This window comes from Podarcis pityusensis, assembly GCF_964106645.2.
Source record: "Podarcis pityusensis genome assembly, chromosome: 6".
Lineage (NCBI taxonomy): Eukaryota > Metazoa > Chordata > Lepidosauria > Squamata > Lacertidae > Podarcis > Podarcis pityusensis.
The window spans coordinates 51,860,568-51,880,804 of record NC_138030.1 but is presented as its reverse complement, the minus strand read 5'-3'; the positions used below and the strand labels follow the sequence as shown (position 1 = coordinate 51,880,804).

The 20,237-nt window shown below is 42.1% G+C and overlaps 2 protein-coding genes across 12 annotated transcripts in view; one reads left to right on the top strand and one right to left on the bottom strand.

Moving 5' to 3' along the window:
* LOC308479115 (uncharacterized protein) overlaps positions 1–6,866 on the bottom strand; it is a 90,208-nt gene extending 83,342 nt beyond the window's left edge. For 3 of the 10 annotated variants that reach the window (XR_013987449.1, XR_013987450.1, XR_013987451.1), the window contains exons 1-2: positions 5,460–6,400; positions 2,597–2,675 (exon numbers count right to left, since the gene is read on the bottom strand). Coding sequence is in view for 1 of the 10 variants with exons in the window: in XM_081009596.1 (XP_080865722.1) it covers positions 2,597–2,675; positions 5,182–5,351 (249 nt within the window). In the remaining 9 variants the exon portion in view is untranslated. The other 7 variants (XR_013987453.1, XR_013987454.1, XM_081009596.1 and 4 more) reach the window with 4 other exon arrangements.
* The window catches only part of PTCH2 (patched 2), a 79,880-nt gene continuing 62,210 nt past the window's right edge, over positions 2,568–20,237 (top strand). For both annotated transcript variants that reach the window (XM_081009342.1, XM_081009341.1), the window contains exons 1-3: positions 2,568–2,693; positions 4,172–4,234; positions 6,920–7,070. The gene's annotated coding sequence lies outside the window, so the exon portion shown is untranslated. The remainder of the gene's footprint in view (positions 2,694–4,171; positions 4,235–6,919; positions 7,071–20,237) is intronic.

Here is a 20,237-nt window from a genome sequence, read left to right as displayed (position 1 = left end):
CCACATCACCTGGGATGCTTAAGGCTGTTTCAGTGCTGACCATCAAGATAAGAAAGCAAGGAGCTTGTGAGGCCTGCACTTGAGGGCAGCTGAGGAGCCTACCATAGGGCCTTTATCATTCAAGGAAAACTGGAGGGGTTAGGGGATTTTCTTGGCTTTTGTATTTTAGCGGAAAGTAAAAGATCTGCCCCCTGGTTCCTTGCCCCCACCCCCCTTCCGCCCCCCACCTCAAGGAAAAGGACTAGCGTCTGGCCTTGTATGCATAAGCTAATCCTTTGTGCAACATCTAAATGGTTAATTGTGTTTGAGGAAGACGTACAGGCAAATGGGGGGCGGGAGAGACCACCCAGCATGAAACAGACAAGAAAGAGCAATCTTTGCAATGTTTAACCAGGGAGAGAGCAAAGTTGTTTAAAAATATTTAATTTACAACATTCCACTCTGCTGATTATAAGCCAGGCAGCCAAGAAAACGCCACTGCGTGTGGGGAACCATCCAGGAAGTTTGCAACAAATTCCTTGGATTGTTTTTAATCTTCCTCTGTCAAGCGCTTTTTAACCCAACCACTGCTACACTTAGGTTGCCAGAGGCCAGTAAAATAAGAGCCCATGCCTTCCTTCTCAAGAATTGTGTTTTTATTTTATTTTATTTTTAAGGAAGCCAGAGCAGAGAGGGAGCAAGCAGAACAGACTATGATCTATCTATCTATCTATCATCTATCTATCTATCTAAGCTGTCATCTATCTATATCTATCATCTATCTATTTATCACATTTATATTCTGCCTTTTTAACAAAGAGCTAAAGGTAGTGTATTAATATATGGATGGATAGCCAGTGTAGTGCAGTGTTTAGAAAAGCAGTAGCCAGCATCATGATCTCTTGAGGTTTTGGACTACAACTCCCATCAGCCACAGCTAGCGGTGATGAGAATTGGAAGGCACCACATTGGCTACTCCTGGATAAGAGTGTCAGACTAGGACCAAGAAGACCCATGTTCAGATCCCTGCTTTGGAAAGGAGCTCACTGGGCGTCTTTGGGCCAATCATTATCTTTCAACCTAAGCTTCCTTACAGGGTGATTGTAAAGATAAAGTAGGATAAGTTTGTTTGTTTGTTTGTTTGTTTGTTTGTTTGTTTGAATATTTATATACCACTGTATCATAAAGATGTATCACAGTGGTTTATAATAATATAAAATCATAAAACCAAACAATAAAATCATAAAGTTAAAAACAAGTTAAAAGCAAAAAAGGAATTAAAAACAAACATCAATAGTACTTATGTTGCCCTGATAATCCTGGATAATATACTCTACCCAGAGGTAGGCTCACTCAATCAGATCCGTTCACACATTGCAATTCATAATGCTCCCATATTCTGCTGGAAGCAGAAGAGAAGACCTTGTGGTCATTGGCTTTATTCAAGGCCACAGCCGGCCCTGCCATTAGGCTAAGGGAGCTGCCTTGAGAGGCAGCTGCTGAGTGTTGGGGGTGGGGAGCAGAGGCAGCAGCCCCTTCCAACCGAGGTAATTCGCCTCTGTTGAACAGCAGAGTGATATATGTGCCTCATATCCTACTCTGTGCTTCCAAACTAGCCTGCTGTCTTCAATGGGACATTGTCATGTTGTTAGTGATGAAATACAAATTCAGTTGCCTGCCTGCTTGATTTCTGAATGTTGAATGATGGGTGCCATCTTGTCCTTGGCTTCATGCAGTAAGGCCGCACCCTGAAGGTCAAAGATGCCCAAGCAAGATCTGGTTGGCATAGGGTGTAGGCGGGGTGGGTGGGGAAAGATTGGCAAAACACAGTTTTGATAACAGATTTAATAGAACAATCACTCTGCCAAACAGGGAATGAAGCAAGATGTCTCATTCATTTCCTTGTCTCTACTTTTCTTCACATCCACACTGTACATTGAAAACACTCCTATGCTACTTTAACAGTCATGGCCTACCCCCGCCCCCCGAATTCTGGGAACTGTAGTTGTTAAGGGTGCTGGAATTGTTGCTTTATAAAGGGTCTCCTAACAACACCCAGCACCAACAAACTTGCAGTACCCAGAATTCTTCAGGGAGAGGCCATGACTGCTATAAGAGTGCTTTCCATATATGGTGAAGATGTGATTTCTGTCTCTCTCTTTTTTTATTTTTATTTTATTTTCTTGTTTTACAGAAGTGTAATGCCTCGTATTTTTTTCCCCCATGTAACATTTTTACAAATCCGTTTCATTTGTTGAGGCATTAGGGGGAGAAGGAAAAAAAAGGAAAAAAGAAAGGGGGGGTGGAGAGAGGGAAGATGGATGGGGGTGGGTGATTTCTGTCTCTCTCATCTAAGTAGAGGATTGTGGGAGAGTCACTAACTTGCTTTCAGAAGCAGACAGAAGAGAAAAACTAGGAATAATTGGCTTACATGTGCTGTAAATGGAGTGTGGTGAGTAGACAAAACGGAAAGTATTTATTTTACTGCCTTTATATCCCATCTTTGCTGCCTTTATATCCCAAGGAAATTTTCCATTGCATCTACCTTTACTAGGCCAAGTCTAAGGTTATGATATTGGCATACTTAGGAACCTGCCTTATACAGAGGGAGACTGACCTGCTGTCCAAAGGGAATGCCCAACTGGAACGCCCTGTGATCCATCAATTCCATGGGGGATACACTCAGATGGGAGCCCCTGTTGAAGACAAAACAGGTAAAGTGTGTCAACTCCAAACTGAGCTTTGGCCCTTGGTACAAACCTTACATTTCTTTCCCCAGAGAATATACTGGTAGTCCCAGAAGCCATTATAGCAGCAGCAACTACTCCTTCTTAGTGAGTTGTGCCTTGCCTCTCTCAGTGCCAGGGTCCCCTCCAACGATATCTGCCATAGGCACCAGAAGCTCAGTCTTGTCCAAGTGAGTTTGGTCAGCTGGTGGGGTCTATGGCAGCCCAATAACCCTTTCCCAGAGCTCTGAGGCTTTGGGGAGCAAAAGGTCCAGCAGTCCTCTGGCTGGTCACTCCTTAGGACATCCTCTTTTTACTTTTACTTTTTCTTCTTCTTTTTTAACCTGTGTCTTTCCTGATGAAGGCTCAACTGTATTTTTACTTCTTCACAAATTGTTTCTGCCATTAGACATCCGTGTATGTTGCAGTTGGGATTTGTGATCTGTATTTTAACCTATTTTGCATTTTATGGAATGGTTTTATTGTGCACCACTCAGACACATCATTTTGAGTCGTAAGTAGGTAGGTAAATAAATATATGTTGGTTTTATTCCATACCCGTTCCTTCCTTCTCCGTAGGTCAGAAACTCTCTGCTTCCCACGCAGACCCACTGTAGAGATAACTTATCCCAGTTCCTGCTGTTCCACAAAACTGACAAGAACCTAGATATGCAGTGCAGTTCACAAGGCTAGCTTCCAGTTGTGAGTTAGGGGGTATCTCAGGGAATGATACCTACCAATTCCTAAAGTGCTTCCTGACTGTGTGCTAAATCAGTGGGCATAATGATGGAAGAGGAGTGAATACAAAATGGGGTATAAGCAGCCTGAACCGCTGAACCACCACACAGTGGAATAAAATCCAGACATGGTTGTGATGTGGATTTAACAGGGTAAACAGACAACATGCATTAATGACAGGTCTCCAATCTATTGCTTCTCCAAGTGGGTCCAAAACCCTGGCGGTCTGCTGCCAGTCAGTGGGCCCTTTCATATGCTAGTGCATGCTGCTAAATCGCTGCCCTCCTGAAGCTGGGAGCAACAAACCACAAGCCTTGGCTTCCCATGGCATATGACCCAGCACTCATGGTTTGTTCAAAACACGATTTGAAAGCAATGAGCAAACCTTGGTTAACCATTGTGGTATGTTTGGAGCAGGGGGCAAACCCACGAGTGCTGCTTCAGATGTAATAGTAAGCCAAGTCTTGTTTGTTCCTCCCAGTTTGAGGAAGAGTGGAGTAAAATGGGAGTGATTCAGCAGCATGGACTAGCACTCTGCTTGTTCACAGTAAGCCATGGTTTGTGGCTTTCTGCAACATGCAGATAGGACCACTGACTGGTAGCAGTTCTCCATGTTTGTGGCTGACCATGAGGCATGAGCACAGCCAGTGTAATGGAGACAATGAGTCAGGTGGACAAATGGGTATGTCATATGGCACCTTCCTATTCATCTTTCAGTGTTCTTGTAGAGGCCTGTTCTGCTGTTTGCCTTGTCGAAGGGTCATCTCGAGCTAGTTGCTGTCACAGGCAAGGTACGCAGAGAGACCATTCATCTGACATAGTAAGGACTTTGTTAGGTTATTCTGTAAGCCCCATGAGTTGTTTAATGACTGACACTAAACAAGAGATTTGTTCTTCTTTGTTTGAATCTCTGAGCCAGGCCTTTATGTCCATCTTAGTCTTAGACATAGAGGCCAGCCTTAGGAGCATGAGGGACTGGGCAGAGATAGCAACGTGGCTTTCGAGAATACTCTGCTTGTGTCCTCTGAATTCTGTTCTGCCTGAGCTAACTTTATAAAGACTTTTTGGCTGCTGATGTGAGAGGGTTTGGTTTGTCAACTCTAAACATTCTGATCTGAGCTGTTGTCATGGTAGGAGTCTGGATACCTCAGGCAAATTTGGGGCTTCATTCCTGAATTTCCTTTTCCTTTCCTTCTTCCCCCTTCTCCCTTCCCCTCAAAGTCTCTAGGCAATTTACACATGCAGATAGAAGGGCAGGCAAAATTCTACCCAATTCCTCACTAATTAGTAATACCATTATTTATTTATTATATATTTGTTTATATTTGTCAGATGCCTCATAAATAAGTTCTCCGGACATAATGCAAATAAATTAAAAGCATAATAGCACCATAAAAATTCAGACTGTAACTTAAACATCTAGCCAAAAGAACAACAAAATAAAATACAATACAACTCACAGGAGCTGAAAAACAACCCGCAAATATAGAAGTACATAAAGACCACTAAGACTATCACAGGAACTAAAAAGAAAACCAAACACATGATATTAAATAGCTTGAGAGAACAGAAAAGTCTTAAGCCTGATGCCAAAAAGAGAACATGGATGCCAGAGAAGGCAAACTTCCCCAGGAACACTTTCTGCCACTGAAAAGACCCTCTCTCTCCCTCTCATGACTACCCTCATAACTTTGGGTTGAGGGGGCACCTGGAAAAGGGCACCCACAGATGAGCTCACCATATAGGCAGGAAGAGGCGTCCCTTCAAGTCCCAAGGCCCTGAATTGTGTAGGCCTTTTAGGCCAAAACCAGCACTTTGAATTAGGAGACAGTGAGGATGAGAAAAGTGTGAGATATTATGTTCATAATGTCTGGTCCCAATTAACACTCTCACAGCCATATTTGGCATCTGCTGAAGCTTCCCGACTGACTCCAGAAACACACAGCCCCACCCACAAACACATTCTAATAATCCAAATGAGAAGCTACCAACGCATGAAAGCTTTCACACACACACCTATATTTGCGTCAATCCTCTTCCCCCAGACTTTTGCCTGTGGGTAGGATCCCAATGATAAGTGGCATAATTCAGGACGCTCCATCTTGACTAGTTCTTTTCCTTGCTTCACCTGAATGTTTTCAGACCTGAGACTTCTCAGTGCCTGTATTCTAGTTGGTCCTCCACAGGTCTGAAGCAATCCCTGGCCTTGCCATCCTAGCCAACAGGCAAATAACTTGGATTCCCAGCTGAACCACTGCCCTTTCCTCAGGCATTTTGTTGGTGAGCTGCTCATTCACAGAGATTGCCAGCAGCTCTGTGTGTGTGCGTGTTGTGGATCCTGGCTAAAAGTTGTGTAGCTGAGCTCAGTTTGTGTAGTGGTAACCTTGCCTGACACTGTCGATTGCTTGCTTGGCAGCCTTTAAAAGTGTTTTCCTTCTGTTAATTAACTCCTGGTGGGAGCCAGAGACTTCCTTGTTTCTAGCAGTGGCCTATTAAGAGCGGGGAGCCCTGGGACACTGGCGAACCGCTGTGGGTTTGGCCTGCTCTCTTCTTCATGGCTGAGAAGGCCTGAGGTGAGTGCTGGGCAGCTTGTGATGATGCAGCCAACTCCAGTAGTTACTAGGTAGAAGAAGGCTTGGAATAAAGGGGTTTCTGTCCAGGTGCCAAGGTTACAACCACCTTGCCAGCCAACTCAAACCTTCACGCTTCCCATGACGCAAGAGCCTGAGCCAATTTAGATCCCCCCTGTTCAGCATGGAATCACAGAGGTTTGTTTCTTTACTGTGAACGCATCAGAAAGAGCATGGCTAGCGGAGGCCCAACTCTGCCATCACTCCCCTGATGTCTCCTCTGCTTGGCAGCCACAGCACCTATTGTACACATAAAAACACTGCTGCCCCCAGTGAGACTCCTATATGAGGGCTTTTCATACAACCACAGGAAGCTGCATTGTACTGAGTCAGTTTACGCTGCCTGGCTCTCCAGAATTTCAGACAGTGTTTACCATAACTTCCAGGCTTACCTTACAAATTTCTCCTTTCTTTTGCTTTAGGTCACTACTCTCCTCCCAGCATCTCTCCAAACTGAAGGGAGATAAATCACCATCTTGTGACTTCTTCTACAAGTCAGACTCTTCTTCATGTCCTAGGGTGGGAAGGTGGGGGGGGAGTAGCCTCTCCCACTTTAATTTTCACTCTTACTCTACCTCCTTTCTGATATTCAAAGGGTTTTTTTTCTAACTGCCACAGTCAAATAGCTGTCTTTGATTCCTGCATCACACTTTTATAGCACAGGAACCCTTTTCTTCTTTTTGCTATCATCATGTGTTTATTTGTATGACACTGTTCCACAAAACTGTACCCAAAGTGGCTCACAACATAGCAAATGAACACTAAGTATAGGAATTCAAAAAACACATAATCAGCCTTTGATCTTTTGGCAACCTACTTAACTTTAGATTCATTGCTGTCTTGCAGCCAGACATGATGCAGAGATACATGGCCAGTTTCCAGTAATGCCCAGCAGGAAACTTCCCAATTTGTGACCTCTAACCTTCAGCTGTTCCTGGGATTCCACCATGCTGCCAGGCTCCATCCAAGTTTCTGAATGAAAATTCCAAATAGCATGGTAAGGCAAATTTTCATATCAGTTTCTTGTATAATATTCCTTCTTGAGCATATTTTATGTTCAGAGGTGGTTCCAGCTCATTTATTACCTTGGGCTGAATGAGGTTCAGAATATATCTAATGGTGGCCAGCAGCTTCCCCTAGTGGGAGTGCCAACTGGCTCTCACATGCATGGGCCCATTCAGCCCCCAAGATACATCTTTATAGCACTCAACCAATGTCTCCAGCTGTCTTACTGAGGAAGCATTTGGAGATTGGCTAGGAAGAAATGGCCATTACTTAGGGCTGCCATATTTCAAAAAGTGAAAATCTAGACACTGTTTCTGACCACCGAATCATGGCTATGTCTGGGAAATTCCAGACGTATGGCAACCCTACATTAATCTACGCCAATACTTGAAGCCTTTACTTGCAGCTGCTCAGGGGCATTCAGTAGTTATAACAATGCTTTAGAACTATTTACTTGTGTAGAATCTACACATCTGCTGCAAAATGCATGATGGTCCATAGAAGTGCACAGCACATTTCATTAAGGTGTGCACCCTTAGTGGGTGGGTGGGTGGATGATTTATTTATTTAAACAAAGGAAGGGGGAGGGAAATGACAAGACAAACAAATAAGGATTAGGAAGAGGTAAAGAAGAAAAACAAGCTAATAAAATGATCACATCTAGAAGCCAAAACATTAGATTTTTCCTGCAGAGAAAAAGACCCTTGCAAAGCTGACCAGAGGCAGGGTAATTCTGGAGGGCCAGGGGCCAAATGGCTCCTCCCCCTTGCTTGCATGCCACAAAAGCAGCCCCTCACCCCACAGATCTCTCTCCACAAAAGGTGGCCAGTGGAGCTTGGATGGAGACAGAGTCATGAGAAGAAGAAGAAGAAGAAGAAGAAGAAGAAGAAGAAGAAGAAGAAGAAGAAGAAGAAGAAGGCGGCAGGATGGATTTTTAGCTTTTGCCTGAGAAGGAGGGAATTCCTGCTCCTTCCTTACTGCCATCACTGGAGCCAATTGCCTTGTCACCACTTCCAGAGACAGCTGCAGATCCATTCCAGCCCTTTTATTCTGCTTGCATCTCTCTCTATCTGCTTCCCTTGACCCCCAGTTTTTTAATAACATTAGTATGTGTGTGAGCACACCCCCTTTGCATGTCTATCCCTAACCCAGGGACAAATCCTGACCAAGTTGAAGTCAGGTTGCCTAGTCATCTATGAAGATGGGTCTGCTATTGCTCTGTACTGCCTTGTATCCAGGCCATCAGAATAATCCCTTTTCCACCTCTGCCCGGGACTCTGATGTCACAGCCACTTAGTCTGATCTGCAAACATCGTGGACTGACACCTTGTTAAACACTCACAGGGGGTCGTGCTTCCAGGCCTTTTCCTGACCTGCTTTCTTTTTGCCCGCTGCAAAGTTTCAGTTGGCAGGCACTTCCCTTGCACTATTAGGTGTCATTCAAGGAACAAGGCACCCAGATCACTTACAAATTAATTTGGAGTTAAAACTACAGAAAATTAGGAACATGTTGCTTTGCAGACTTGGCTAGCTCTCAAGATAAATACATGGAAAACTCCTTCATTTGTAACTTTGCTCTGGGAAAGGGAGGGGGGGAAGTCACAAGCATTCCTGCTTCCTGTCTCTTAACTGTTGTCAAGGCCTTCAACAGCTGTTTAATGGTCTGAGGCCTTACTTCCCAAGGAAAACTGAAGCAAACAAACAAAGGATTGGAATTATTTTCCTTAGGGCCAAATTAAGCTAAATAAAACTGATGAAGCACACAATCTAAAACCCTTGTCAACCATTAGTTTTGCAGGAGAGTCGCCTTGAGGAGCTGGCCCTTTCCCCCAGCCAAAAAAAAAAAAAGTCCTGCTAGCAAGTTCTGTTTCCAGTGTCATCACTTTGTCTTCATTGCTTTCTCACTTCTGGGTTGTCAGCTGAGGAGCCACTCTTAAAAAGACCAAATTGTACCCAGCAGGCCTCTGGTTTTAAACCTCCAATCTAAAAGCCAATTTCATTGGTAATCATCATGCCAACCAATACAGGGTTAGAGACTTCTGGGTTAGCGCCATCGGCGAATGGCGGAGTTCCTCCGACCGGAGGAACTGGCTCCGTGGAAACTGGGTCTTCCCGCCGCGGCGAAGGTGGGGACCCGCTAGAAATCCCAGGCGGAGGAAGCCTGGGAATGTGGGGTTCGGCAGGGCACCAGGAGCGCTTCCCCTACTCACGGGGAGCCCCATTTCGGGGTTCCGGAGTGAAGTGGGGTGAGCGGCACGGTGCTGCGAACTGATTGCTACTTTCACGGAGTGAAGCCGCACAGCCATTGCCGGAGAGCGCTGACTTTTTCCTGTGGACAATTGGATTTAAAACAAGTACCCGTGAGTAGAAACGGAAAATTGGATCAAGAAATACCCTAATTTGGCACCGAAGCGGAAAGGTTCAAACAGGAAGTCCGCCTTCCGCTTTTTGTACATAGACTGAAGTAAAAACCTTGTAAGCTAAAGTCTGGAAAGTCGTTAAAAAAGTCTAAATTTCCTTCATTTATAACCACTAAAACCCCCTTGGAAGCAGGAGAAAAGGGGGGGGATCTTTGTTTAAGCCTGCTGGAGAGGGAGTGAAGAAAGATAAGTTTCCACCGTCTCAAACCTGGGAACGGGGGGTCAGAGACAGAAATTGTTGGAGAGGTTCACTGACTGTGAATGGAATACTTTGACAGATAGCTAAAGAAGAGAAATAAACTGATTCCAATGTTGCCTTTTGCATTCTAAAGAAACAAAATATCTGAAAAATGAAAGTAATTTTCCTTTGTTGGACTTGCCTTAAAAAGATGGATACAAATAGAAATTGTCTCCTCTAGAGGGAGCTTGTTAAATTGTTGCTGCAGTCTATTTGAGGACTCTACAGCTGTGAGATTAAGATCGTGGGACCATTCCTTTTGACCTCGAATAAAAATGAGCTAGGAGGAAGTTTTGGTGCTTGCTTTATGCAAGACAAGTGCTTTGTTGGAACAGATGCATGAGAAGATGGATCTGATGAATGAGAAAACGGATTTGATGACTGTTGTGGTCAATAACTGTGGACAAACAGGGAATATTGATACAGAAACCATTCAGGGACCAACTCAGGAACCTGTATTGATTGGGCAAGTGCAGAAGATAATGGAGGAGGTTGCGGTTGCACCTCAAATAATACAAATGGAGAGATCCGAGGCCCTGCAGGAGCATAAGCCGCTGTTTTTGAAGATTGAAGTTGGAGTGGGCCAGGGGGAGTCTGGAGCTGAGGAGGTTCTTAACTTCGGAGGGTCTTAAATATTTTTTGGATTACATTGATGACTGTGGGGAGTGGGACTGTGGGGAATGGTTTGATGAAGGGAGATGGAGAGAATCTTGGGCTGGAACCTCCCAGAGACCTACTCCTCAATGAGAAAGGAAAGAAATTAAGAAAGAGACCAACAAAAGACAAGGAAAAGTGCAGGTATAAACAAGAAGAAGAAGATCTGCAGAAGGGACATGGAAGAGACATAAGAGCCTCGGACATAAGATTACCAGGTTGATGGACTAGATGGAATGGACAGTAAGGACTGACATGACCCGAGACCAGGAAGAAGAGACGCTGGATGAAGATTGGAAGAAAATTTATAAAGAAAACATTTTATTTAGGGAATTAGCCTAAAATTAATGAATATTAGGGAAAATGTTGGAATGAAACTATATGGCTTTAGTAGAAATGATATAAGGAATTATGTATAATTGAGTATTAAGTTTCAAGCTCTAAGGTATTTTACGGTAAGATAAGGTTAAATAAATTAAGGTAATTTGAATAACAGAATATGGGGAAAGATGGAAAGGATTTGTTGAGTTAATTAATAGGTTAAATTGTTAAGATAAATTATTCAATAAAAATTGAGAAAGATGGAAAGAATTTGCTGAAATAACTAATTAAACTAGAATACAAAAAGGGAGGTGTGAGGAGGTCAATGAAACAAGCAAATGGAAGTTAAAGATATGTAACATGGGATTTGTGTCTTTTTTCCCCTTTTTTTAAAATCTTTTTGCTGTATTGTTGTATTGGTTTTTATGCTTTGGTTTTTTTTCCTTCTTTTTTATGTATTGTAGTGTTGTTTCCTATTTTTTCTTTTTTTCTGTAATTTTGAAACTTTTAATAAATATTATTTAAAAAAACAAAAAACCAATACAGGGTTAGAGTAGTGCTTAGTCAGCATAGACTGACATGCCCTGGTGTGTACAGTCATAGGTTGTAATGGTATCATAATACCACAGCAGGGCAATTCTTTTTTTTTTATATAATAAATTTTTATTGGTTTTCCATACAGTTATACATTTTTATCCAAATTTCAACAAATTGTCTCTTTTTGAACTTCCTTCAGCGTCTCTGAGAATCATCCATATTTTATCTTTAATTACACATTCCCTTCTTTCATATTGCCATTAAACTTCCCTTCCCCCACTATTTCATATTGACAATACTTCTTGATTTTTACAGTGCCTCTTGAAATCCCACTAACGTTGTGTTCACATCACATACATTTTTCAGATAATCTACAAACTTTCCCCATTCTTCAATGTACTTTTGGTCTTTGGTATATCTAATTTTCCCAGTTAATTTGTCCAGTTCTGCGTAATCTATCAATTTCAGTCTCCATTCCTCTATCGTCGGTATTTCCTCTTGTTTCCATTTCTGGGCCAACAATATTCTGGCTGCCGTTATTGCATATTGAAAGAGTTTACAGTCTTTTCTTCTTATTTCTTTTCCTAAGATCCCTAAAAGAAAAGCCTCCTGTTTTTTTACAAAGGTATATCTTAACATCTTTTTCATTTCATTGTATATCATTTCCCAAAAGCTTTTCACTTTCTTACATTCCCACCACACATGAAAGAATGTTCCTTCTTTTTCTTTACATTTCCAACATTTGTTGCACGTCTTATACATCTTTGCTAACTTTACTGGTGTAATGTACCATCTGTAAAACATTTTCATAACATTTTCTTTCAGTGCCGTACATGCAGTAAATTTTATATTCTCTTTCCACAGTTTTTCCCACTCATCGAAATGTATATTGTACCCAAAATCTTTGGCCCATTGTATCATTACCGATTTAACCTCTTCGTCTTTCGTATGCCATTCCAACAATATCTTGTACATTTTTGACAAAGTTGTACAATCATTGTTTATTATATCTATTTGAAATTTAGAATCTTTTTCTACATAACCTCTTTCTTTTAAATCTTTTTTAAACATTTCATTTACTTGAAAATAATGCAACCAATCATATACATGGTCTTTCACTTGTTCATATGGTTTCAATTTCCATTTTCCTCCTTCTTTAATTACCAATTCTCCGTATGTACTCCATTTACCTCTCATATTAATTTTCTTAACACTCATAACCTCTAACGGAGAAAGCCAATGTGGGATTTTTGGTTCCAATATATTTTTATATCTATCCCATATTTCTATTAAAGAACTCCTGAAAATGTGGCTTCCAAATCCTTTATGAACTTTCTTCTTGTCACACCATAGATACGCATGCCAGCCAAATCTGTTATCAAAACCTTCAAGGTCTAATAGCTCCTTATTTTCTAGTTTAATCCATTCTTTTAACCAACATAGGCAAGCTGCTTCATAATATAGTTTTAAATCTAGCAGGGCGAAGCCACCTCTTTCTTTTGCATCTGTCAATAACTTAAATTTTATTCTTGGCTTCTTCCCCTGCCAGATATACCTTGAAATCACTCTTTGCCAGTCTTTAAAGATTCCTATACCCTTTATAATGGGTATAGTCTGAAATAAGAATAACATCTTTGGCAGCATGCTCATCTTTATCGTAGAGATTCTTCCCCAGAAAGATAATTTCATTCTACCCCACACCTCCAGGTCATTCTTTATTCCCTTCCAAACCAGTATGTAGTTATTTTGATACAAATCAATATTTTTAGACGTTAACCAAATTCCCAAATATTTTACCTTTTTCACCACCTCTATCTCTGTTTGTTGCTGCATTATTTCAATCTTACTTTGTTCCATGGTTTTTATAATCATTTTGGTCTTATTCTTATTCAGTCTAAATCCGGCTACCCTTCCAAATTGTTCCATCTCCTCCAATACCTCTTTTACACTTTCTATTGGTTCTTCAATGGTCATTACCAAATCGTCGGCAAAGGCTTTAACTTTGTATTCATTCTGCCCTACTGTCACCCCTTTTATTTGTTTGTTTTGTCTAATCGCATTTAAGAAGACTTCCAGAACCGTTATGAATAACAATGGCGAAAGTGGACAACCTTGTCTTGTTCCTTTTGATATTTTTATATCTTCAGTAATTACGCTGTTAACTATCAATTTTGCTCTCTGTTCTGTATAGATTGCCTTTATACCATTGAAAAATTCTTTCCCCACCTCCATATATTCTAAGTTTTTTAACATAAACTCCCATATAATATTATCAAAGGCCTTTTCAGCATCCACAAACATTAAAATTGCTTGTTTATCATTCCTAGCAGTCAGATATTCTAAGACATTGATTATATTTCTTATATTATCCTTCATTTGTCTGCCTGGTAGGAAACCTGCTTGATCTTTATGTATAAGTCTTGTTAATATCTTTTTCAGCCTCTTCGCTAAAATTCCCGCAAAAATCTTATAGTCCGTATTCAATAGTGAAATAGGCCTATAATTTTTAACTTGAGTTAAATCCGAATCTTGTTTTGGGATCAATGTAATATATGCTTCTTTCCACGTTTCTGGAATGTCTCTTTTAAAATATTATTCATAACTTCTATTAGAGGGATCATCAACACGTCTTTCATTTCTTTATAATAACTTGATGTAAATCCATCAGGTCCCGGTGCTTTCCCTCTCTTCAACTCTTTTATCACCTCTTTTACTTCTTCTTTTCCTATTGGGGCATTCAGCTGGTCTTTTTGTTCTGTCGGGATCTTCTGCACCATTTTATCTCTTAAATATCTTTCTATTTTCTTCATATTGTTCATTTCTTTATTTCTATATAGTTGTCTATAAAAGTCCAAGAATCCTTTCCTGATTTCTTTCGGATTAGCTGTCTCTTCACCATTTATCCTGATTTTATTGATTGTGCTCTGTTCCTTTCTCTTTTTAAGTTGCCACGCAAGCCATTTTCCTGATTTGTTTGCGAACTCAAAGTTTTTCTGCCTTAACCTTTTAATATTCCATTCAACTTCCTTATTTATTATCATTGCAAATTGGGTTTGAAGTGTCTTAATTTCTTGCTTGATTTTTTGATTATCTGGCTTTTTGATCAATTTTTGCTCATTGTCCATAATCTGCTTTAAAATTTCTTTTTTCCTTTTTTCCTTGTTTTTGTTCTTCAATGAGTTCTGCTGGATAAAAAATCCTCTCATAACTGCTTTGCTTGCGTCCCAAACTATATTCATCTTAGTACCTTTATTAATATTAGCCATGAAATATTCAGATAATTTCTTTTGTGCTTTTTCTACGGTCTTCTGGTCATCCAACAAATAGTCATTTATTCTCCATCTAAAGGTTCTTTCTTCGAAACCTTTTAATTCCATTATTATTGGGTTGTGATCTGAAATTACTTTGGCTTGTATTTCAATTTGTTGGATTCTTGGAGTCAATTCATTCGATACCCATATTTGATCTCTTCTTGACATTGACTGATTCGGTTCTGAATAATAAGTAAATTGTTTCTCCAATGGGTGTCTAAGTCTCCAAATATCAATCAGGTTACAATTCTTAGTCATCATGAAGAATGTCTTAGGCAATTTCCCTTCTTTATTCTTTACATCCCTTAGTCTGTCCATTTCCAATGAAACCACCCCGTTCATGTCTCCCATTATTATAATTTTCTGATCCATATATTCAAATAGTTTTTCTTCCAATACTTTATAAAAATCAGTCTTGTTTCCATTTGGTGCATAGATCCCGACAATTATTAGCAGGGCAATTCAACCTTTCTATGCTTGGCACAATTGTTATTGCCTGATGCAGAGTTGTGGCATTGTGCATGTAGCTGGTACAACAGGGCACAAAACCTGAAAATGGTTCTGCCACCACGGAGCTAGCTACATAGGCACAAACCTGTACAATTAATTATTGCTGGTAAGATGTTGTTATGAGGACAGTAGGCCTGCCCACTTGCCTCAGTTTGTCTGTCCCTATAATTCATACCTAGGTTACTATGCATATCTACCCAAATATTGAAGGGTTGGGTGTCACTGGTCTACAAAAATATATCAAAGGATGCATTCCATTGGTGGGCTCAATTATGAGCTCAATTTTAATGTTGGCACCCTCATAATGTTTTGCCATGCTGTACCCAGTAAATGGGACGCGGGTCGTGCTGTGGGTTAAACCACAGAGCCTAGGACTTGCCGATCAGAAGGTCGGCAATTCGAATCCCCGTGATGGGGTGAGCTCCTGTTGCTCGGTCCCAGCTCCTGCCAACCTAGCAGTTTGAAAGCACCTCAAAGTGCAAGTAGATAAATAGGTACCGCTCCGGCGGGAAGGTAAACGGCGTTTCCGTGTGCTGCTCTGGTTCGCCAGAAGCGGCTTAGTCATGCTGGCCACATGACCCGGAAGCTGTACGCCGGCTCCCTCAGCCAATAAAGCGAGATGAGCGCTGCAACCCCAGAGTTGGTCACGACTGGACCTAATGGTCAGGGGTCCCTTTACCTTTACCTAGTAAATATCTACTAGGTTCAATATATCTTTTTGTTAGAATCATAGAATTATAGAGCTGGAAGGCACCACAAGGATCATCTAGTTCAACCCCTTGCAATGCAGAAATCTTTTGCCCAACATGGAGCTCAATATTATTATTATTATTATTATTATTATTATTATTATTATTACATTTATATCCCACTTTTCCTGCCAGGAGCTTAATAGTTCTTCCCCTTCTCATTTTATCCTCACAACAACCCTATGAGGTAGGTTAGGCTGAGAGGCAGTGAATGACCCAAGGTCACTTTGTGAGCTTCATGGCTGGGTGAGGATTTGAACTCTGGTCTTCCAAACCCTAGCCTGACACTGTAACCACTATACCACGCTGGTTTTCTATGTTTCTGTATGTATCATACAACACTTTCCATATTTCCCCTCAGACTATTGCAACATTTTGCTCTTCTTACCACTAAATATATTATCACAACCAGTGACGTCTAGAACAATTCCTCTGTATGCATCTATCTACACCCTGAGGTCAAGGGGAGAGGCCCTTCTATGCCCTGTGAGGATGGGAATGCATAACCAGGCCTTATCATCATCAGCACCCACTCTAGCCACTGCCCCAGAATATTTGCCTCTCTTTACCTCTTTGAGTGTGTTCAGATGTCAAGTTTAAATAATTTTGTTTCACGGTACTGCCAACGTTTTCAGTATTGTCCAGCAAGTGTTGTGTTTTTGTGTCCATACCTCTTGAATATTAATCCATTTTTACAACTTTATAATGTTTTATCATGTTCTTAAATCTATTTAAGCTTCTCTGAGGACCCTGTGTTGTTGCAAGCGTGCGATATAAATACTTAATAAATAAGTAAAATAAACTCAGAATTCCATGCTAGGATCTAAGCAGGCAAAATGAGCTACACTAGGATGGCTCTGGAAAGGCCATGTTTTATGTCTTGCTATTACACGGCAAATTTCCTCCTTTAAAGGGCTCTATTGGTCTCTGCAGTCTGATAGTCTTACTGAATGTGGAGCATATGACACAGTCAGTGGTCCCCGATGGCGGCTGGTGTCCACGGGGACTGGCAGGGCAGATGGCAGGGAGATTGACAGTAGGTGGCGCCATAGCCAACAACAGGCAGAGCCAACTCATTCTAGTTTTGTCCCCATCCTCTTCCCTGCTGAGTTTTACAAAGGCAACACTAAGATTAAGGAAGAGGAAGCTGACATCCAAGGCTGCTCTCTGGGCTGGTTGAAGATAAGAAGGCAGGCAGGTGGGAGCTGACTGATAGCTCACTGAGGTTGGTGGGGAAGTGCCCCCATTTGCCTTAATGGAATAGTCACTGCTGAATTGGCCTCTGATTCTAAGAGAGAAATCTAGAGACCTTGCATTCCTCCTGCCATGTTTTTGTGTGTGTGTGTGTGTGTGTGTACCAGTCAATAGATGTCTGGGGGGCAATGTGTGTGCTTGCCTGAAGGGTACATGCATCCATGCTTGAGGCGTGTATGTGTGTGCAAAGCAGGTTGGACTGACTGCTGTGTGCTGGGACTGTGAGTGGGCGAGTTCCCTGCTCCTGCTGTCCTCTCCCTCCCCATCTCCTCCCCCTCCTCAGTTCAATGCCCTACTGCAAAGAACTGCTCCTCTATTGTTTCTCTCATGCAGATTTTGGGGTGTGAGGAGAGGAGGAGTGAGAAGGGAAGAGCAGGGACAAGATAAAAGCTTTGCTCTCGCCTCACCAGGCAGAGGCAGAGCCCACCCAAGTTTCAAGGCGTTCGCTCAGACGTCTGACCTCTGTGCCTGCAGAAGGTGCTTTCTTACATTTTCAACGGTGCTTCTGAATTGCAATTTCCTCCCTCGCAAACAGGACTTGGTATGAAAGGGACTACAGGGATGCATCCCATTCCCTCCTCCGTGATGCTATTTCTCTGTTGAGAAAGCCATGAAGAAGAAGAAAGAACTAGAAAGGCCAAGCCTCTAATCATGTATTGAGCAGTGCTGCTGCTGCCTTGTGTGCCCCGTTACCTGTTTATAATGTCCCCTACAAACCCTTTCTGTGCTACAGATTCTTCTTTGGGGCTTCCAAGCTGAATGTTGCATTAATGTAATCATTCTGGCAGCTGGGTAGATTTCTGCATCTTGTAAGAGTTGTTACTTTATGAGTCCCAGAGAAGGCAAGATGCCCCAAAATGGATGAGGTGCTTCTGTATCCTTACCAGTTTCATGCCACGGACCCTGCTTACAGCCATATCCTTACCATGCAGGTTGGATCAATAAAAGCACTAATCTCACTGGTCCTGACAGATCCCTGGCTCCTTCCAGAAGCTGTGCAACCACAAGTCCTGCTTAACCCATCTGGCATCACCTTTCCCACCATTTCATTGCCAGATTCAGAATGTTGGACATCTAGACCTAGTGCAGTGAAAGGAGATGCATTTATAAATATGCACGAAAAGAGAGAGCATAAGTTAGTCTTGGGCCAGATTTTTTTTCTTTTTCTTTTTTGCCTATCACCTTTATACAGTCAGAGCTTAAGAGGATCAGGCTGGCACTCACAGAGTCACTCTTGGTCAGGGTAAAACCTTACTTAAAGGCTGGAAATTATTTAGAAAAGGGTTATTCAGACCAACAAAGCTATCTGTGCTAAAGGGTGACTGAACCTCGTTCCTCTAAGACATACCAAATCCAGATGGAGTTCATCAACCCCAGCCTTCCCTACCCCTGCTATTTCAGCTATGAATGCCCTCCCCCATATCCAGTTTATGCTGGTGCCACTAAGTAAAGGGCATTAAAGATTAACTGGCCCAAACCCCCAGTTTGGAAAACTCCAACAAAGTCCATCTTGTCCAGTTTTATGTTGCTACTCTCTGCCTAGTACTCAAATTTATCAAGTTGATCTGTTTTTTGAAATGTTTGAGATCCCTCCAAATATCACTCTGTCTTCAGATTTTATAAACATGCTCACAGTGTGCTCATCCAAATCACAATGAAAACATTTAACACACAGCCCCCCCCCCCATTGTTTCTGTGGGACATTATTTGGCATCCCTTTCCAAAAGGGTGGGGCACTTTGTACGCCAGAGAGACCATTAACTCTCTACTGTAGTGCCAGTTTCATTAGAAGTTCTTTGCCTGTTCTTGCATAAAATGAGCAAGCATCCTTCATGTGATTCCTAATATTTAAAACACTGAAGAAGAAACCATGTCCTTCTGAGTACAGAAAGCAGCCCTTTTAGGGACTCAGAGGTGATATTCCTAAACTGTAGCTGCCTGCAATACACGTGGTCAATTTCCCCACCACAGTCTTGGGACAAAATAGTTTCGCAGGTGTATGTCGTATTTTAAGATGTATTGCGAATCCTGAGACGCCTCAAGAAGCATGACTAGCACAACTCCATTCTGAAACATTGGAAGCGGTGCAGAATCAAGGGACATTATTGCTCCATCATCTCTGGATGACACCCCTAATTTTGGATTGCTCTGCTCTTTGTAGCAGTTGATAGAACAGACACTGACATTTTGATCTGGGAGATCTGCTTGCAGTGATTTGTCTAGACCTGCTCACATGTGGATGCAGGATAGAGAATACAGATTGGGAATTTGGGAGTGATCTGGAGGATACAGGATGGGTCCCATTCCATGGGAGGTGTGTGAGGTAAGAAAGAAAGAAAGAAAGAAAGAAAGAAAGAAAGAAAGAAAGAAAGAAAGAAGGAGAAAGAGGGGGTTCTCTCTGAAACTACCCTCCCCAAGCAAGGAAGTTTCTCTCCTATCACTATCAGTGCAGTGAAACTGACTGAGGAGTGTCTTTACTCTGCCTCTCTGCATCTTCAACCAGGCTGCCCCCCCCTTGCACAAATCCACCACAGGAAAAGAAAAGCCCCCAAAGAAGACAAAAGAGCCTGTTTTGGCCATGCCACCTGCTATCCCCTACCCTACAATACCGCCTTAAAAATTGGACAAACAAAAGGCCTTAAAATCTTAAAGGGGCCCATTCATTAGGGTGACAAAAGGGGAAAGAAATACATTATCATAATTAATCCTGCGGCTGGCGGTGGGTGGCGAGGCCCTCTGTCTCCCAAGGTGGCAGTGGCGGTCATGTCACCAAGTCCTGCACTAATGTACACTGGGTAGGCAAAGCAGGATGTGAAATAAACCCCCGAAGGATGAGTGCAGGTTTGTCTTCTCTTTGCCTGCCCCCACCTCTGCTTCCCCCCACTGATGTATATTGATTCCTTCCTAAGTGCCTGCCCCCCCCCCACTCCTTCCCTCACTACCCATCAAGTCATCCCTGTTTTGCAGGGCTGGAACAGCCCGCATTTGTCTGTGCCTTGTTCCTCACGTGCACAGACACACAAGCATTGTGACCCTCCCTTGCAATCACAGCTGAAGAAATGCCTCTCACCTTCTCTGGCTCCTTAGACAGGGCAGGGATGTCTTCCTGGGAAGCTGTCAAAAATCTGCCTGTAGCCCAAACTCTATATATTGGTTATTTCAGGA